Source organism: Scophthalmus maximus, chromosome 10, assembly GCF_022379125.1.
Source record: "Scophthalmus maximus strain ysfricsl-2021 chromosome 10, ASM2237912v1, whole genome shotgun sequence".
Classification (NCBI taxonomy): Eukaryota; Metazoa; Chordata; class Actinopteri; order Pleuronectiformes; family Scophthalmidae; genus Scophthalmus; species Scophthalmus maximus.
This window is the reverse complement of record NC_061524.1, coordinates 23,789,193-23,807,255: the sequence shown is the minus strand read 5'-3', so window position 1 is coordinate 23,807,255 and position 18,063 is coordinate 23,789,193. Positions and strand designations below refer to the sequence as shown.

General features: G+C 42.0%; 1 protein-coding gene across 3 annotated transcripts in view; it reads left to right on the top strand.

Moving 5' to 3' along the window:
• grid1a (glutamate receptor, ionotropic, delta 1a) overlaps nt 1–18,063 on the top strand; it is a 200,870-nt gene that overhangs the window by 165,931 nt on the left and 16,876 nt on the right. For all 3 annotated transcript variants that reach the window (XM_047335325.1, XM_047335326.1, XM_035606862.2), the window contains exons 6-10: nt 1,267–1,440; nt 4,062–4,223; nt 5,219–5,338; nt 14,905–15,006; nt 16,556–16,753. In XM_047335325.1, coding sequence (XP_047191281.1) covers nt 1,267–1,440; nt 4,062–4,223; nt 5,219–5,338; nt 14,905–15,006; nt 16,556–16,753 — 756 coding nt within the window. The remainder of the gene's footprint in view (nt 1–1,266; nt 1,441–4,061; nt 4,224–5,218; nt 5,339–14,904; nt 15,007–16,555; nt 16,754–18,063) is intronic.

Here is an 18,063-nt window from a genome sequence, read left to right as displayed (position 1 = left end):
CACAACTATTAACATCAGTAAAAGGCAAAAACAAACAAAACAAAGTTAAACCTTGGTGAGGAAAAATTTATGTGAGGATAAAAAGAAAGACCGACTGTCAACTGAAATATGGTAAACATACTCGGAACGGCTGCGTAAGAAGGATGGCAAGATAATGAGAGATGAAAAACCACGAGGGTGAAATAGAAAGCCAGTACAAACAGACAGACAGTAGCCAGAGGAAACTCACAGTGAGGGAGGACAGAGACAGGCGGGAACAACAGAGAGGCCGGTTGCAAAGGGGAAAGATCAGAATGTCTGATATAAAAGAACGATAGCACGCATTCACGCATGTGCGGGAGGGAAATTATATCAATTTGCTTAAGTTTTGACCTGACAGTAATCTCACAGCCTTATTGTCAGATAGCATACGAACCCGTCGTTCCCCAAAGAGACCCACTGTCTAGCCTTCGCATCGACCATCGTCCTGCCCTGGAGACCGGCAAGCAGCTCACTCTCTCATGAATATATTGATCTGACCCTTAACCGGGTGAATCTCCTCTGACCCTCCACACATACATCGCCCCTTTCAAGAGGGTCAAAGGCCACTTGCACTATTATTGTAATGGATATCCTTTGATATGTTCATTGATTTATCCATATAATGTGATTAACAAAATAGGTGAGTTTCCTATAAGATCAATTCTAACTTTATATTTTACAATCATATGGTCAAGAGCAAAGGTCCATAGGCACCAAGCTTGGAATCTGCTAAAAAAAACATATACTTCTTGACTTTATAGAAATAACCATTTATGAACTATGTGCCTACTAATGGAGACTCTGTTGATTCAAATCATAAAATAATCCAATGCTGGGACAGAAATGATGTGAATTGATGAACATGCACTGGGTTATGCTGGTACAGCATCAGAAAAAATGTATTAATTAAATCAAGTTGGGCACAAGTTTCTGTTTCACCCGAGTGTCTGTCATTTTCCACAATTTAATTGTTAGAACACTAACAATCACTTTTGTTCCGTGGCCCCCTTGTGTCATCGGGTGTTTTAATTGCTAAAGAGGCAAACAGAAACCCTACAGAGGTTTTGCTTCTAATCAAAATGTCTTGCTTTTTCAAAAAACTGCATATTTATGGTTTGCGTCATGTTTCCCCACTGCACCAAATCCCAATCTGATGTTGTTTTGAAAAAGTGCCACTAGATTTTGAACTTATAATTAAGGCAAAGACTTGTGAAACTAAACTCCCGCTGTCATCTTCATCTTCAGGAGGTGAGTGATCCGGACATCATGGAGCTGGTCCACAGCTCTCTGGGGCGGATGACCATCATTCGTCAGATCTTCCCATTGTGGCGGGACACCAACGTTCGCTGTATGAGGAACAATCACCGCATCTCCTCCCTGCTCTGTGACCCACAGGAAGGCTATCTGCAATCCCTGGAGGTAAATAGAAAAAAACTATTTAAAACTATTTACATGATTTTAAAGGTTGATACAAAAATAGATCTGATGGCTTGTCTTTAAAAGATGTTAGTCAGTTATTTTGTCATGCACATACAAGTGCCCAGCAGACTTGAACTTATGAAACCATAAGACACCAAAAATACTCCTTGTAGAAGCAAAATATGTGTCCGATATGAAGATAACTTCTTTAGCATTTGACATTACCCTTCCAAAACTTTGTCTTTCATCCTTAGATCTGTAAATTAAATGGTTCACAAAAAAACAACAACAACTCAATTAATAATTATTACAGGAAGGACATATGAAAAAGTAAAATGTATCAAAGCATCCCCCAAAAAACCCTCATAATTCCACATTCTTCTCTATACAAACAAATGATATGGTATGTTTTTTTCATATCTTCACCAAAATAAGCTACTCTCAGTGGAGAGTCAGCGGTTTAAGGGGGATGGCGGTGGAAGCAGTGTGATGTCTGAGGCTGTATTGAGCAAAGTTGTGTGGGGTTTTTTTTGGTTCTTGTTTTCTTTTCCATTTGCTGCGACTTTGAGCTTCGGGAACAACGAGCACATTTCTTCAGCAGCTAACAGGAGGGATACTTGTTATGAAGCAGTGACAATGCTGCAAAATAATCATGGCGTGGTCTTGTTTTTCCATTTTGTGTACCGAAAGGGTTGATTCAACAGCAGCACTATGCAACATTTAACATGCGAGCAGGCACAGTAATGGGACCACAGACGAGCATCAGCCAAGTGACACGTGAATGTAAATATTAACTGATTATGTATGCAACTGAGTATAGCTTAAACTCCCTGGATAAGGTGATTAAGAAAAACATGAATGTCCATGAATATACATGACTGCAGCTCACATAACTGGGGAATAATGGCAGAACAGAGTGAAATATTGTTTTGTAGTATTTAAAAGCCTATTTTTGATGCAGATATAACTGTGAATATACACACACACACACACACACGCACGCACAATAATAGACTCTTTGTTTTTGTTTTTTTTGTACAGAAATACCACAAGTTGGGCTGCACGGTGGTGTAGTGGTTAGCACCTTCGCCTCACAGCAAGAAGGTTCTGGGTTCGAATCCCGGTTCAACCAGGGCCTTTCTGTGTGGAGTTTGCATGTTCTCCCCGTGTATGCGTGGGTTCTCTCCGGGTTCTCCGGCTTCCTCCCACACTCCAAAGACATGCAGAATGGGGTTAGGTTCATTGACCCCATTCTAAATTGACCGTAGGTGTGAATGTGAGAGTGAATGATTGTCCGTATCTGTATGTGGCCCTGCGATAGGCTGGCGACCTGTCCAGGGTGTTGGCTCCAGTGACCCCTGCGACCCTTAAATGGATAAAGCGGTAGACGATGAATGAATGAATACCACAAGTTAAAAAAGGTTCACAAAGTGGAAAGTACAGTATGCTCTAAAACATGACCTTGTCAACTAGGAGCCTAACTAAGGGTAAAGTCATTACAGTGAGGGTCAATAAAGGAGATATGCCTTTCAGCACCATGACGGCTTTGCTTTCTCTCGAGCACAATGCCTTTCCCTTCTCTGGGTCTTCCTGGTCCCCTCCGCTCACCCTGCCACTTATTACTTTCGATCGAGAGTTGAGGCGGAGAGTCGACTTTTTCTTTTTGCTCAATCCATCTGCAGTGCAGTGGCTGTGTTCCCTGTAGCCCTATTGAACTGTCCACGTTCCTTTTTATCCCTCCTCTGGACAGATGGCAAAACCATGTGGCGTGTGCACTCACAGCTCTCAATAATTCACACAAAAGGCGGTTAAATATTGGGTAATGGCAGCTAAAGGATCCGTCAAAATGGTTCATTCTTTGGAATAGAGCACTGTGGAGGCCAGCAGGTGCTTTCCAACACCTGTCCCTGTCCCAAGCCGTCAACTGTAGTGTAGCCTCAGAAAACCACCTCAACAGGTAAGACATCATCACACAAGTCAACTTGTGCCACTGAGAGGCTCGGACTGAAGTCCACGTGTCATGGACTGAATGCCTGGAGTGGCAGCTGATATTGCTTCCACGGATCTTCTACTGTAGGATGATTTTCATTGGACTTGACCCAGAGGATCAAACAAATCCTCTGTCACCCCATGACAAGAGGCAGTGCATGATGACAGGGTGCTCTTCAGTCGGAGGTGATGGCAGCTCTAATTCATGTCTTCTTCAAAGACAATGATTGAACCAGAAACAGTTTCCTTCATTTTGTGTTGGGTCATGCATATCAGTTCACTCGACCTGTGTGAACACATGGACAGTCAGGGCGGGTTTGCTGTTGTGTCAACACTGGTTTGTCATCTGGCCAACAAAAGGCTGCCATGACAGTATCAGACAAAAGTCCTGCCCATGATTTTGATTCTCTCTCCAAGCGAGGATGCAAACTTTTGTTCTCCACTGAGATTTATTTTCACCATCCAGCCTCACAGAGAGAACCCACTTCATTCACACAGCTTCCCCATGGAGCTGTGTGAGACACCAAACTAACATGTGTTTTCTTTGTCATACTGAACAACAGTTCAGTTGAGTATAGTGTCACGTGTTGCACTTACCAAAATTTAAATTGCCTGCCTTTTCCCCCCAACAGGTGTCCAACCTCTACCTGTACGACAGTGTTTTGATGCTGGCCAATGCCTTCTACAGGAAACTTGAGGACAGGAAGTGGCACAGTATGGCCAGCCTTAACTGCATTAGGAAGTCTACCAAGCCATGGAATGGAGGATGGTCCATGCTGGACACCATACAAAAGGTGCTTGAGTTTGAAGTTCTTTTTGTTGTTGTTTTTTTCCTTAACAAAGCTGCCTTGGATTTACTTTTTGAAAGGGAAAAAAAATGAAAGAAAATAATGTAAGCTCCTGAAATAGTTTGTTGTTTATGGTTATATTATTTTAGCTCAGAAATGCACATCCACTAAATTATGAAAAGCGTAAGCATGAATTATCAGCATTTATAAATTCAAAGCACTACTTAGGAAAAGTCCTTTGAACCATGATCCCTGCTGGAGACTGGTCAGATTCAAATTCAGTTTTCTTTTTTCAAATACCCTGAAGGAAGCTGATTATTAAATCTGAGATCTGCAGGTTTGGTCCCTGCAGGATTTGTGGCAGATTCTGGGCTTTGATCTGCTTATGCTTCAGTACCCATTCTCCATTCTCTTATGGAAATAAAGCTGCGAATACTAGACAGCGGTTTGATTTCATCCATTTCAATCTGATAATGGGTTTTTGCTCGTTGCAGGGAGTCACGCTGGTTTAAATTCACTTGTGACACACGGTGACCAAACAGTGCAGGAGAAAACAACAGAGCCGTGGTTCTCTCATCATATGTTTTGTTGGTGCTGTTCAAAACAAACTGTGAAATGACTTCAATTGATCTGATTCATGTTACATTATAAAAAAACACATCATAAATGTTCATAAAATATGATTTTGCCTCAGCAACAACACACCATTTGCCTGAGACAATTTCTTCTTATTTAACGCTATGCTCTTTACATGTGCTATAGTATAGTCTTCAAATCATACTTTCAAGGGATGAGCTGCATTAAACATATGGTATGATTGTTGGAGAAAATGTCCCTTGATTATTAGAAACTGTGAAATGTCCCAGCTCAGTTTTATTCATTCAAATGTCTTCCCATGCATAATATGGTTTACCAATACTAATGAGAGTAAAGATAAAACATACGTTTCCTAAATTGGAAGTGAAAACAGGAAGTGAACATGCTGCTTGTTGTCGTCACAGGGACGCATCAGTGGACTGACGGGGATGATGGACTTCCGCGCTGAAGGCTCTAATTCTCATGTCCAGTTTGAGATTCTCGGAACCAGCTACAGTGAGACATTTGGTAAAGATGTGAAACGGGTGAGTCCACATTATTTTATAGAGACCCTGGCCCTGACACAAATTACAAATGAATGTATTTGAAATGAAAACAATATAATTGCAATCATGAATTATGAGCCAAGTCTGCATTCAGTAATAATGGTTTATGCTTTTTTTCTCTTTGCATATATATAAGAAATAACAACCAAGCTGCTATTTATTTTTTCGAATGTATTCTGTGGCAGGGTTTCCCAAATTCAGACCATACTCCATTAGAGCATCTGACCAGACGGCCACCTGAGAAGCCTTTTGTTGGCATGGTGCGACGCACATAACTCTCCACCGTGTAGGTGTGGAGGGAACAGCAGGTTCTGTGAAACTGCTGATGAAAATAGCTCTTCTTAGACATTGTCTGGATGTGATCACTGACTGTGTGAGGGGAGGGATGACAGTGGAATTAAACAGTTGCTCATTAGCTCAAGGCCTCCCTGCAGGCCTCTTCAGTTTAAGTGCGCCGTTCCAGTCCTGAGGACTAATGTCCTGCAGATTTTTGTTCCTCTCTGATCGTTAAAATCAGCACATGTTGTCAGGTAGATGCAGTAAACACCAGTCGTGGCTAATTTGCTAACAGGGAAGAACAAAGAAGCGCAGTGCACCTGTTGTCTGGGATCAGAATTTAGTGCCAGATTTTTTCGGGGGGGTTTGTTTGGTTGTGTGGACGGGTGTTGTCAGGTGAATGTGGTTAACTTACTAGTAGAATTGAACATTTGCCATACTCTGATCCCTGAAAACTGTGGTCAGAGGGTTTATCGTGTGTCAGGGGGGTGTCAGGTATGAGGGTGCCCTCTACTGGAGCTCTTGAATCCCCCAGTTCTCCCTGCTTTAATCTTCCATTTCTTCACACCACCTCTCTTGGCTGCTAAGGTGTCATCTGACATCTGAGTTGGCATAATTAATATGAATCCGATGTGTGCTTTTTGCTTCTCACTGTCACTGTCTGGATATGAGGACAGACATTTTCATGTTTTCCTCTCTCCGTGGGAGCTGACCGTCATCTCCTTAGGTGAGAAAGCCGTCTGATCCGTGAATGTCGCCGAGCTGAAATGAGACACTCAGAGATTATTTGCTCGTCTCTGGGCTGTAATTTGTTTGTCGCAGTGGATGTCCTGATTCAGTCAGGCACTTCTTGCAGAATGAAGAGAAATGGCGTTTCCCGGCAATCTATGTAGAGCAGGACTGACCAGCAGCAGTAATGAAGATTTAATCACCACTCAGCCTAACTGGAATCATGAAGCCAATTCATCATAATGTGGCCTTCAGCATTAGCATCAGCTGGGAAGAGACACACTACACACAGTGCCATATGTTTACACACAGAGACACAAACACAGGAACATAAAGAAAAAAATAAGAATAATAATGAGACCCCTAAAATATCCAATTTTTCTCAGCGGTTCTGATGCGTTTGCAAATCTTCGGGGGCAGGTCGGAGCACGTTTAGTGCCTCAAATTAGCGATTTATTTGCATAAGAATAAGAGTAATTCCTTCGATTCCAATAGGTCCTCGCTTTGACTTAATAATAATAATAATAATAATAACAACAATAAGTCAAAGTAAGGTGTTGGGGCACTACATTCAGCTCCTGGCAGTGATTCTTCCGGTCTCTGGAACTGCACAAGGACGAACACCATTCTTTCCAAACAATATTCCCTCATTTGGTTTCTTGTTGATAAGAGGTGGGTACACAACCTCCCATGGGTGTTTACCAGAGTTGAGACCTGGTGACTGTGAGGGCTAAATCGCATAATTCACCGAATGGTGCGCGACCCCCCGTGTGCTACAGGTGGGGCATTGTCATCTCGTTTCTCCTCAGAAATGTTACGGGGTTATTTTCCTTGAAATTGCCACCGGTCTGTACGTACTGTACACAAGCATGTCCACCAGCAGTCACACATTTATACACAGCTCCAGAGTACATCCACACAGAAACATGCATTGTACACACCATTTTGGACCTGGGACACTGTAGAGCTCAACAGTGGCCGTCCACTTTTTGAAACGCCTCCGGTTCCGGAAGTGGATTTTGAAATGGAATAATTTAGAAGCCTTGGTCGCCAGACTCAGCTAAAAAGGAATAATTAATGGAATGGATGCTCATTCAGGTAAACCTTGGATGTCTTAAGCAGAAGTATTTATTATAAGAGCTCAATATTGAGGAGACTTCCGGTTCGCTACACAGATCAACAGTTTCACAGTGTTCGGCGTCCCAAGATAGTCCCATCCCCGGTCTCTGTAGTGTATTTAGCTTTGAGTAATGTCGACTATGACACCTCGAGTGAGACATCAACTGATCAATGATTGTTTCGGCTTGCCATAGATGAGATGACCTTGCTTGGTGCCTGAGAAGACTCATCTTAAGTCTTTCTCAGGAAGGATAGAGGAAATTTCCTCAACAGATTTCCCATTCATTTACGCTAGTGACATTTCATATGATCCTCCGGGAACATTTCTTTTGAACTCTATGAGCATGCAGACAGGCAAAGAACAGACAGGAGCTCCACCAACATCTGGGCACGTGTATCTCAGAATCATTAGCGGGAAAAGGGGACAGGCGAGAAAAGCAAGGCCAGGTAATGGGATGCCAAATGCGTTCAGTGCTGTTGTTCATTACCTGGCGTGTCTCTCTGTGTGTCTGCTCACGACTTGGCGGAACCATTTACTGGGAGAATTCATGTACATCTCCTCAATGTTTCTCTATAATACAATACATGTTCCTTGTGCTGTGTTGTGTAAGACTTGTATGTACCTTGGAGAAATGACAAAGTATTACATGGTTTGTCATGTCATGTCATGTTGTTTTTTTTCGAGTGGAGTCAAACTGTGACTGCATGTCCTGCTCCACCCCCTGACCCACATCCAGCCCCTCAGAGCCATCCTCATTTTGTTTCCCTCTTTTTCCTTTTGCTCTCATCCCATCACCCACCCTTCCTGTCCTCTCCTCTCTGCTCACTTCTTCTGATCCCCAACCCGTTCCCCTCATTTTTCAGCCCTGGTTTCCTCCCTCTCCATCATCGTTTATCTGCATTCAGTCCATTTTCTCCCCAGCCTGATGGCTCTTAGATGGGGCGTCTTTCTGGTTAGAAACTGTAATGAAGACTGAAATACTATTTCCTGGATGGCCACTGTGAGTTTTCTCCACCATCCGGCATTGCTGCAGAGTGATCGATGCTGCTGTTGCTGTTTTGGTTTCCCAGTTTGTTCTTATTGATGTGTCAGTTTCTTGCTAATGACTTCCAGCTTTGCAACGCAAAGCTCTTCATAGACAAAAGTCAATTCATTTCAATGTAATTGTTCCTGCTAGCCCAGCATCTGGAATGCATTGTCTAGTAGTGATCTCTAAACGTGACCACAGTAACAGGGCTGGCATCACTGTGCCATTCAAATTCACATCTGTCCTATATTACAGCAAAAAGAAAGAGAATCCTGAACTTGTAGAAATGAAAGGACATGCAGCATGGATGGTGGGAGAAAGATGGTGCCTTGGGCCTCCTCCTCCAATTTGACATAGATGGCTTCCTTCAATCCTCTTTCTAACCATCTATTTTCCCTGTCCAGAATATGTACATCTGTGTCTACAAAGGAGGAGTGTCCCTCGTCCTTTAAGTGTAGATAGACGTCTGAATCCTGCCCTGAGGAGCTGCCTCTCCTGTGTTGAGCCATGTGTTTGGACTGCATATAACTGTACTAGGTGTGCGGTCTTTGGCGTGAACCAGTCTTTGTCTTAATGTGTTACTGGGTTCTAAAAAGCCTTGTGATAAAATGGACGACTGCTTAACATTTGACTTTGCCATTAGCCCTATAGAGGAAGTTAAAATAGCCTCAGATTCAAAATCAAAAGGATTTGTTTTGTACTTCTGGTGACTCATGCACCTACTGTGCCCAATCAGGACAATGATTTTGGTCCTTGTAACTGGAGCCAAGTCTTATCCTACATTAGCCCTAGTCCATACCCTCTAAAACCAAGCCAAATCTGGAAACCAAGTATAGCCCAGAGCCAGCTCACACATGGTTGTCTGCTGCAGGAACAGAGCCAAATGAGCCATTGTCACTTATTAGCCATCCTAACCCTTTTAACCCCTGATAGTTGTAATCATCAGAGGCTTGGTCTCCTGAGCTCCGTGTGTAACAGTGTGTGTTGTTTCTACAAAATCTGCAGTTGTTGATAGCTGTTGTATTCATCTTAACCCTGAAACCCTAAACCTCACTGGCGTGTCACACAGTGATCACATTAAATAGTCTCTAAAGGACATTCCTCCCTTGCCAACAATAGATCTGCAGGGGGTTGATAGGGCCGTTGATCCAGTGATTCATGTGCCAGGCTGTGAGATATCTAGCTTTTAGAAACTCACTCTCTGGCTCCTGGCAGCCAGAAATGAGCCAGCAATTAACAGTTGTGTATTTATGTTGTTTTAATCTCAAAATCTACACACACTATGAACCATGCAGGTTCACACATACTGTGTGCACACATGTGCACGTGACACGAGAAAACCGAAAAGTATCTGTAAGTGGAAATCCATTCTCGCCAGGGAGTAATTCCCACACGTTAATGCATAGTCAGCGCATTGGCCACTTGTAAGTGTAAGTTCGCGGGACTGTATCCTGGTTATCTGCTTGCGGTTACTGTCCGGTGCACTCGCATCATGTGCACATGTGCGTTTTTTATTCACGGGTATAGAGACTAATCAAATACCATACATTTAATTATTTTTTGTTGGAGCTGTCCTCTCATTAGATAATTACCCATCTCTAGTGATGGTAAAACATTTATTTTTATTTCAACAAGCTACCGTTAGTAGTGCCAGACACCTGTCAATACTGAAATCCCTAATTTGACAATAAACACCAATTAAATAAAGTCATTACTCAATTAACCAAAGATCCTTCAACGATATCCATTTTAACAGTGTAGAACATAATATACGGCTAGTAAAGTGATTGTAGACAGACAGACAGACAGACAGACAGACAGACAGACAGATAGACAGAAAGACGGACAGACAGACAGATAGAGAGATACTTTAATTTGACTCGCTTGGAAATTTAGTTAAAGCAGCAAGTATCAGTCACATAACACCATGTATACCAAAATTCGAGAAATACAAGGATTTTGTCCCATGGTGAATCTAATAGATTGAGCTGTAAATATAGTGACTTAAGTGTTAAACTAGCAGGGCCCACTCATAGCTGTTTCGACTTCCACACCGGCAAAGGTGTGGAAGTCGAAACAGGAGTCCCAAATAATTGGATGAAATGTGGGAGATATTTCTCGACATCCTTCATTTTCATTCAAACAATACGAAAAAAAAATGTTCCCGATCTTATCGCCGCTGACTTCATTTACATGCACAGCATCACCTACATTCCCTGCACTTGTTTTTCTCACTTCACAAGATCAAGTAGAAAAAAAGATCTTCATTAGTTCACAAGTGGATGCAATGAGTTGAAAACAGAAACAATTATTTTCTATATGAGAACTGGCAAGTTTGAATCCTTTCTACTTTCATATGTCCATTTTTAGACTTGAAGACTACTAGATTTGAAGACTAATCTGTATTCGGCGAAACAACTCCCAGTCTTTCTTAGTTTCTTGCATGCAGTCTTTTTGATCCAACACAACAATTCACTCCGAACGAGAAAAAAAAACGAGGACGGAGGATAAGTCCGCTCGTACACTGCACTGATCCGAACACTGACACACCTATTTTTCAAGGTAACAAAGGAAAAACATTTATTTTTCTGAGTGATTTCGGTTCAGTAGAGGAATGAACTCACATTTATTTTCCTTTCCAACTCAATTGTTTGGGTTTTGATTCTTTCACACTGTCTCGCATGGTGTAAAGAGAGCGCTGCCACGCGTAGCTTCATAGAGGGTCGACGTCTGGGCCGGGTCTGCCCAGCTCATCTCAGATGTCTCTTTTCTCGACTAATTGAAAAAGCCAGCTTGATTTTCATCATGTTTCTAGTGATGTGAGATGAAACCACTGGCACCGTTCCAGCCCGGAACATATGTACTTCATGCAGTTATACAGACAATATATTTGCGTGGGTGTGCACATATACAGCATACTCATTACAGAGATGGATACAGTACATTCAGTAACATAACAGTGGACACTCGGGTGTTTGCAGAGTCCTTACTCCAGCTGCCAGGCTTCAAATCGAGTCTGGAGCTTCTGCTACATGTCGTTGCCCCTCTCTCCCCAACTTTTCCTGTCTCTCTCTGCTGTCGCTGTCTAATGAAGCAGAAATGCAGAAAAAACGATAGACTTAAAAATAATTAAAAAAACAAAAATTGAATAGAATAGAATAAAAATGCATTTCCTGACACATTGCAGAGACACGGGAATCAAAACATGAGCAGCAATATACAGAATATATCTGGCGCGCCCACACATGCGCACACACACACACACACACAAAGACACAAAGACACACGCATCGTGTTGGTGTGGCAGACAAAGCAGTGTGAGTCAATAAGGAGCTTGGTAGCATGATGGGATTGTCAATATGTAAGCACCTGACAGACTGAAGAGAAGAGAAGAAGAAAAGCAGAATAGCTGCAACCAGCTCAAACTATAGTTCCGGATCTGTAAAGATGCAGTTCGAATGGTTCCATGAAAGACAAGCATTTATTCAGCGGATGCTATAATCAAAGTAGTTGTGGTGCTATGAATCCAGGGCCGTTTGACTTGTGTCCCTTTTTCATTCTCAAACTGAAACTGACATTCACTCAGCCCCATTGTAGATGATTATTTTAGGACATTACTGTAAGTATCATAACCACCAGCTGAAGTGTGACTATTTAAACTGGATATCGCAAAATTCCATCGGCACAAACCTGGAGATATGGAAAGAAACAAGTGAATGGTTTGGTCTCACATACAGTAGAGTACAGTAGGTGCACTCTTGGTGACTGATAGCGGTGCATACTCATAGGAAGGCTTTCTGAACCTTAAATCCTGAGCTGACACTTCAAAGGCATAATTCTTGACGAGATTTGGCGTCAAGAAACAAAATACATTTCATTTTCATACATTGCGTCCTTTCTCAGTTATTACATGTATCTGGTTTCCCCGTCATGTCCATAAACATCTCTCGTTGCATTTTCTCCCGGTTTTGTTAGTGGTAATTTTTTTACAGTTGACAGTAAAGCAGTCATTAATTCCCAAATGACACTTTCAAAAGATGGAAATCACAGACCAGCGTGTGTCCGGCCAAGTGTTGCAGGTGGCGTGGCTCTTGTTTGGGACCTTCCCGGTGGCGTGTCGATGCGCAAAGCTCTGTGAAGTAGAAGTGTTCCTCTTTAGTGGTCTTCAGTTTACAGAGCAGAGATTGCTCATTGTTTTTTCGCCGAGGACTGAGCTGCTCATGGAGAAAAATAGCTGTGAAGCAGGCAACGCATGCTGGCGTTGTACCCCGCAAACACTCGAGAACACGCAAACACACAACAGCCCGGACACCGCGGCACACATCCGGATGCACGGATGAAGTGGACGAGCTATTAGAATGGGGTTGTGCCGTAGCGCTATACAGAATAGTTATCATTACCACACAAGGTTTACTGTCACATCAACAATCTCAAATTACATGTGCAGCGCAGAAACAGCCTCGCTTGTCGGCACACAAAGGCAAGTGGATACATACGGTGTACCTCTATATTACGTTTACAATCAGCAGCTCCATGAAGAAGTGATGTCCATGTCGCTGACGTGCACACAGTGCTCAGATAAACACCCTTGGGAGGCACATTTCCTGAGTAACGTCCCGCATGAGGAGAAAATGTTTCTACACCCCCCACGCAGGCTGGCAGGTTATAAAAATGACTCAGTATACATGACTTCAGTGTTTGGAGGATCACACGTTCGCCAGTGTGTTTGTGAAGAGCAAAAGATTTCACTGATAATGAAATATTCGTCTGAAGCTTCTGCGACCCTCTTTCATTACCACATGAGCTTCTATTTTAGTCACAGCTGAAAGCCTTCGTTGTTGCCCCGCGTGTCTATAGTAATTCATGTTTTCTCCTGCGTTGATAATTGTTTGTAATTTAAAATTTTCTCTTGCTCACTTTGCTCTTTTGTTCATTTTGTGTCTCTCATCAGTGTTGACTGTAGCCAAGTAGAACACAATTTGGAAAAAAAATTAGGAGAATCCATTCATTTTTTTTGGTCTGATGGGCCCAAACTCCGCTGCATATGCCCAATCAAGTAAAAGGGCAGAGGCTCCTCAATATTTTATGGAGCTACAGTTCAAAGTTAGGTGCAGGACTTGTGATGAAATCTTGAAGCTTAAAATAATCTCTACTCCTGTTCACAGTTTTGATCTGGTGCCTTTTTTTTCCTACTGAATATTGAGAAGCATGTCCAAAACCATCTTCTCGTGGGGCCAACGGTCTTTCAGCATTTTGTATAAACCTCCCCTCATTGATGAAAGCAAGTCACATATGCTGCCAATTGAGATTCCGCAGGATGTGAAAACATGCAGCTTCTCCTGCGCCAGTTTGAAGTCATGCTGGGACAGTGTGGCAGCAGCAACGTGCAGCGTGAGAGCTCAACATATAGTTTCTCAGAGCTTTCAAAAGCATTTGATAAATGTCTGTTTTAAAAAATCTACGTTGTTATATTAAGTGAACTGAACCTACAAGAAACAATGACGTTCCAAAATGAAAAGCTAGCACATACAAGATATGCATCAAATTATGTGGATATCTCAAATAATGCAATTTAACAAAAGTAAAGGAAAAAATGCATCCATCTAAAAGCTGACTGCTTTTTTTTCTTTTTTTTTCCTTTGCTGTGGAGTGCAGTGTGTTTCTGAGGGAAAAGGTATGAGGATATGTAAGAAGGCCAGTTGTTTGGCCTTGGGCCACCGTTCTTGTCCTGTCAGCTCAAATCTCGAAGACCACTCACAAGGACGTGTCAGATCCTTGAGAATCCTTGTGCAGCTAGCAGCACTGATTAAGAATTTAACAAACATCAGCTTTGCAACCTGAGACATAGCTCAAACGGTGACAGTGTGGAAGGAGAGTTATAAGGATGAGGAATAGTTTAGATACAAGAAACAAACTTTACCTATACGTGTGTCTGCAGCTCTACGTGTGATCAGGGGATTTTAATCTGCATTCACATCTACAGTACTTTAAGATCTTCTTATTTAATATTGTACTATTGCTCCGCCATCATTATCATCTTGATCACCACCTCCATCTGTGTGACTTCAGGTAAGGCACAAAGAAAATTGCTCTCAGAGTGAGTCAGTACATTGCAATAATCAGTGGAGGTTGGATGGAAGATCCCAGATCCATACTAATGGCGGATGGCTGTTGTCTTGGAAACCAGCTCAGCTGTTGAGCTTTGGGCATTCGGTGCTGTTTATCACGATGGATTGAGTCACAAAATGAAATACTTCACTTGATGTTCTAGTATTTATTCCTTCTTTATGTTGGTGATATCAGATATTAGTGTTTGGCACCTTTGTCTCTGAAACACCTACACACTTTTCCCCCCTTTTCCTCATCGGTCTGATTTTCCTTTCTCCCTATTAGCTGGCGTCGTGGGACTCCACTCGTGGTCTGAATGGTAGCCTGAAGGAGAATCGGATAGAGAGTGGTATGCAGGGAGTGACGCTCAAGATTGTAACATTACTGGTAAGTTGTGGGAGTACACCAGATCTATTAGAAGTTGACCTGCGTTGGATGATAGTTCAGTGAGAAAACTTACTCCGCAGCAGCATGTAGGCAAACACATCATGAGGTTGTTCTCTGCTCCTATTATTATTAAAAAAACACACATGATGATGTGAATCCTATATAACATAGAATAATGTTTTACACACAAATTAATTCACATCAATGGTATTTTGGATTAACTGTAAGAGCATAATAAAAATAAAAGCAGAGTGGGCTAAAGGAAGGCTGTTCACTTTCTGAGAATTGACAGTTATATACAAAAGCCCCAGAAGATAAAATCCTAGTAGGATGTACTAGGTTCAGTGAGGTGTTATCACAGATGGATGTGGAGCCAACAAGAACAATCCTGGGGAACTGGAGCTCTTATCATCGACTCTACACTGTTTGGTCATATTCACTGACATTTTCTTTCTTGGAAAAGGTAATATTAGGTCCTCTTCTCCATCTTGTTCTGTGAATCTGGAGCATTGGGGAAGCTGAGAAAAATCAATTCCACATTGCAGCAGCTCTTCTTGAACTAACTTTCACCAATTCCCAATTCCCTCCCCCTCTCCATCTCACTCCTCGCCTCCCACTTTCTGTTTTTCCTCTTCTTCACACAAGATTTACCTGCACCGTATTTTTACACATGAGTTCTGCTCAGGTCTGCCCTGGCAGTTTTACTTAATCAAGTAATTTGCCCCCCCCCCTCCCACTGTAACACTTACCCCCCTCGTCTCTGTCCCCTCCCCCTTCCACCACCCATTTAATTCTGGTCGGACACTTTCAGCCCATAAAGAAAAACCACGGTTAGGTACAATAAATTTAAAATGGCATTTTTCACGTAGATGAACCATAGCAGTTGCCATGGCAGCTTGTGTTACAGGTCAACATTTGCTGAGGGAACTATTTTATTGAGATGAAGTTTGACTTAGATCACCTTTGAAGCACTTCATAAAGGTGTCAACCTAAAGTTCTTAAGATGACTGAATGTGTCCTCACCTCAGTCGTCGGTCCGGCCCAGAGGAGATTATGCTGCATCTTGATAAATGACATGTCTGTGATTAAATACACACATACCACTCTCCTTTTTTCCTAAGTCTGACGATAGCTCTTGGCCCTATAGAGACAAAAGCCATGCACCTTCACATTTCTCAGCACTGTCAAATGTTGTTAATGTATTTCCCCGAAAATCCTTTAAATGTTCAGTGTGTAGGATTTAGTAGAAACTAACTGAATACCCTTCCCTCACCCTTTTCCTTCCAATTGTGTAGAAGAACCTCGAGTGGCCTCTCTACACCAGTGTTTGGTTTGTCCAATCTGGGCTATATGTATAAATCTATAGGTATAAAAATGGCGGTGAAAAATGGCTCCATGGATGAAGACCTGCTCCCTATTTATCTAACGAAAACACAGCTGTTCTTTCTTTCAACTGATCATACACTTATGAAAGCATAAGTTTTTTTATGTTTTCTAGTGGATATCCACACTAGTCCTTTAACCAATTGTACAATGTCCATTCAAATAGGAAGAACCTTTTGTGATGGTGGCAGAAAACATTCTGAGCCAACCCAAGAGATACAAGGGGTTCTCCATCGATGTTCTGGACGCCCTCGCTAAGATCCTGGGTTTCAAGTATGACATCTACCGAGTCGGAGATGGGAAGTATGGCTCAGCACTCCCTAACGGATCCTGGAATGGCATGATTGGAGAACTCATTGGCAAGGTTAGTGTGGTCTCTTTTTAGCTCAGTCGGTGGCCAGATTTTAGTCTAAATATTTATTTTCCTAAATTTGGACCCAATTATGGTGGTCAGTAAAGTGGAAGTGGGCCTGATTTCTGCTTTTTGCAGGGAATCTGACCATTTCAGAATTTGACAAAGGCTATGATGAGTCAAGTGAACTTCCCTCATGTGGGATTAGTAAAGTCATATTTGATCTTATCTTATTGATAGTTGGATTTACACTCCTTTTGATGTAGGATGAGGTTTTCATGATTTCCATTATGTTGTGTCAAAGGGTCAAGGTCACTGTGACCTCACAATACACATGTTTGCCTCGAGACCTTTAGGGGATTTCTTCTCTTTTGCCAGTAATGTTCACTTGGGCAAGAATTGATGTGCTGATTATTACACATTTTCAGACAAATTTCTAATTGGATGAAGTGATGAAGTGATTACAATTCATATTTCAAATGGGCAAAGGTCAATTTCCCTGTGACAAAGTAATGTTCTGCAAAAGCAGACCTTTATTTAAATACCATAACTCAGGAACAGATGGAGACATTTTGAACATATTTTTGGCAACTTTACTGTTTGGCAGAAGCGAACAACCGCGAGGCAGAAATTATTGCTAACTAAAGGCTTATTGCTCTTAAAGTACATGCACTCTTTCCTCTAATTTTTATTTTATTTTATATGGGTTTTTTTTTATCTTTCCCGCACCTATATAACACCAAGTCAAATTCCTTGTATTTAACCTGCTACATACCTGGGTCGTATTCCAGGGAAACTCTGGGTTTTCTGTTCCACAATGCGAGTGAACTTAAACTTTAGGTCAGTTACCATGGTAACCTGAGGTTTTCTTCCACAAACCCTGAGTTTCTCCGCCTTGTCTTAACTCCTCCCTTTTCCTGAACCTGATCTAGCTGTCAAAAAAAAGGTATTCTTTCCTCGTCAACCCGATCGATTGAAACACAATTAATTCAGTAGCCTCACCTCGGGAGAGGATTTGGAGAACTCGTAAAGATGCTTACATTCTCACAATCTATCACATATCTACACAATATTCTCCGACCTTATTTCCAGCATTTTGATATCGTGTCCATGCTCCGACAAGAGCAAATTCTTTGCATTGCTCTTAGATTTTTTGCGAACGGGAGTTTTCTGTACAACAAGTTGAAATAGCCGCTGATGTGAAAACATTTCACGTTTGTCAAACCTGCATCAAGAATGTGCTCTCGATGGTAGTGGAACCGTTATATAGGGCAAGGCAAGTGTGGTCTAATAATAAAGAGAGAATGTTTTGTTTATATTTG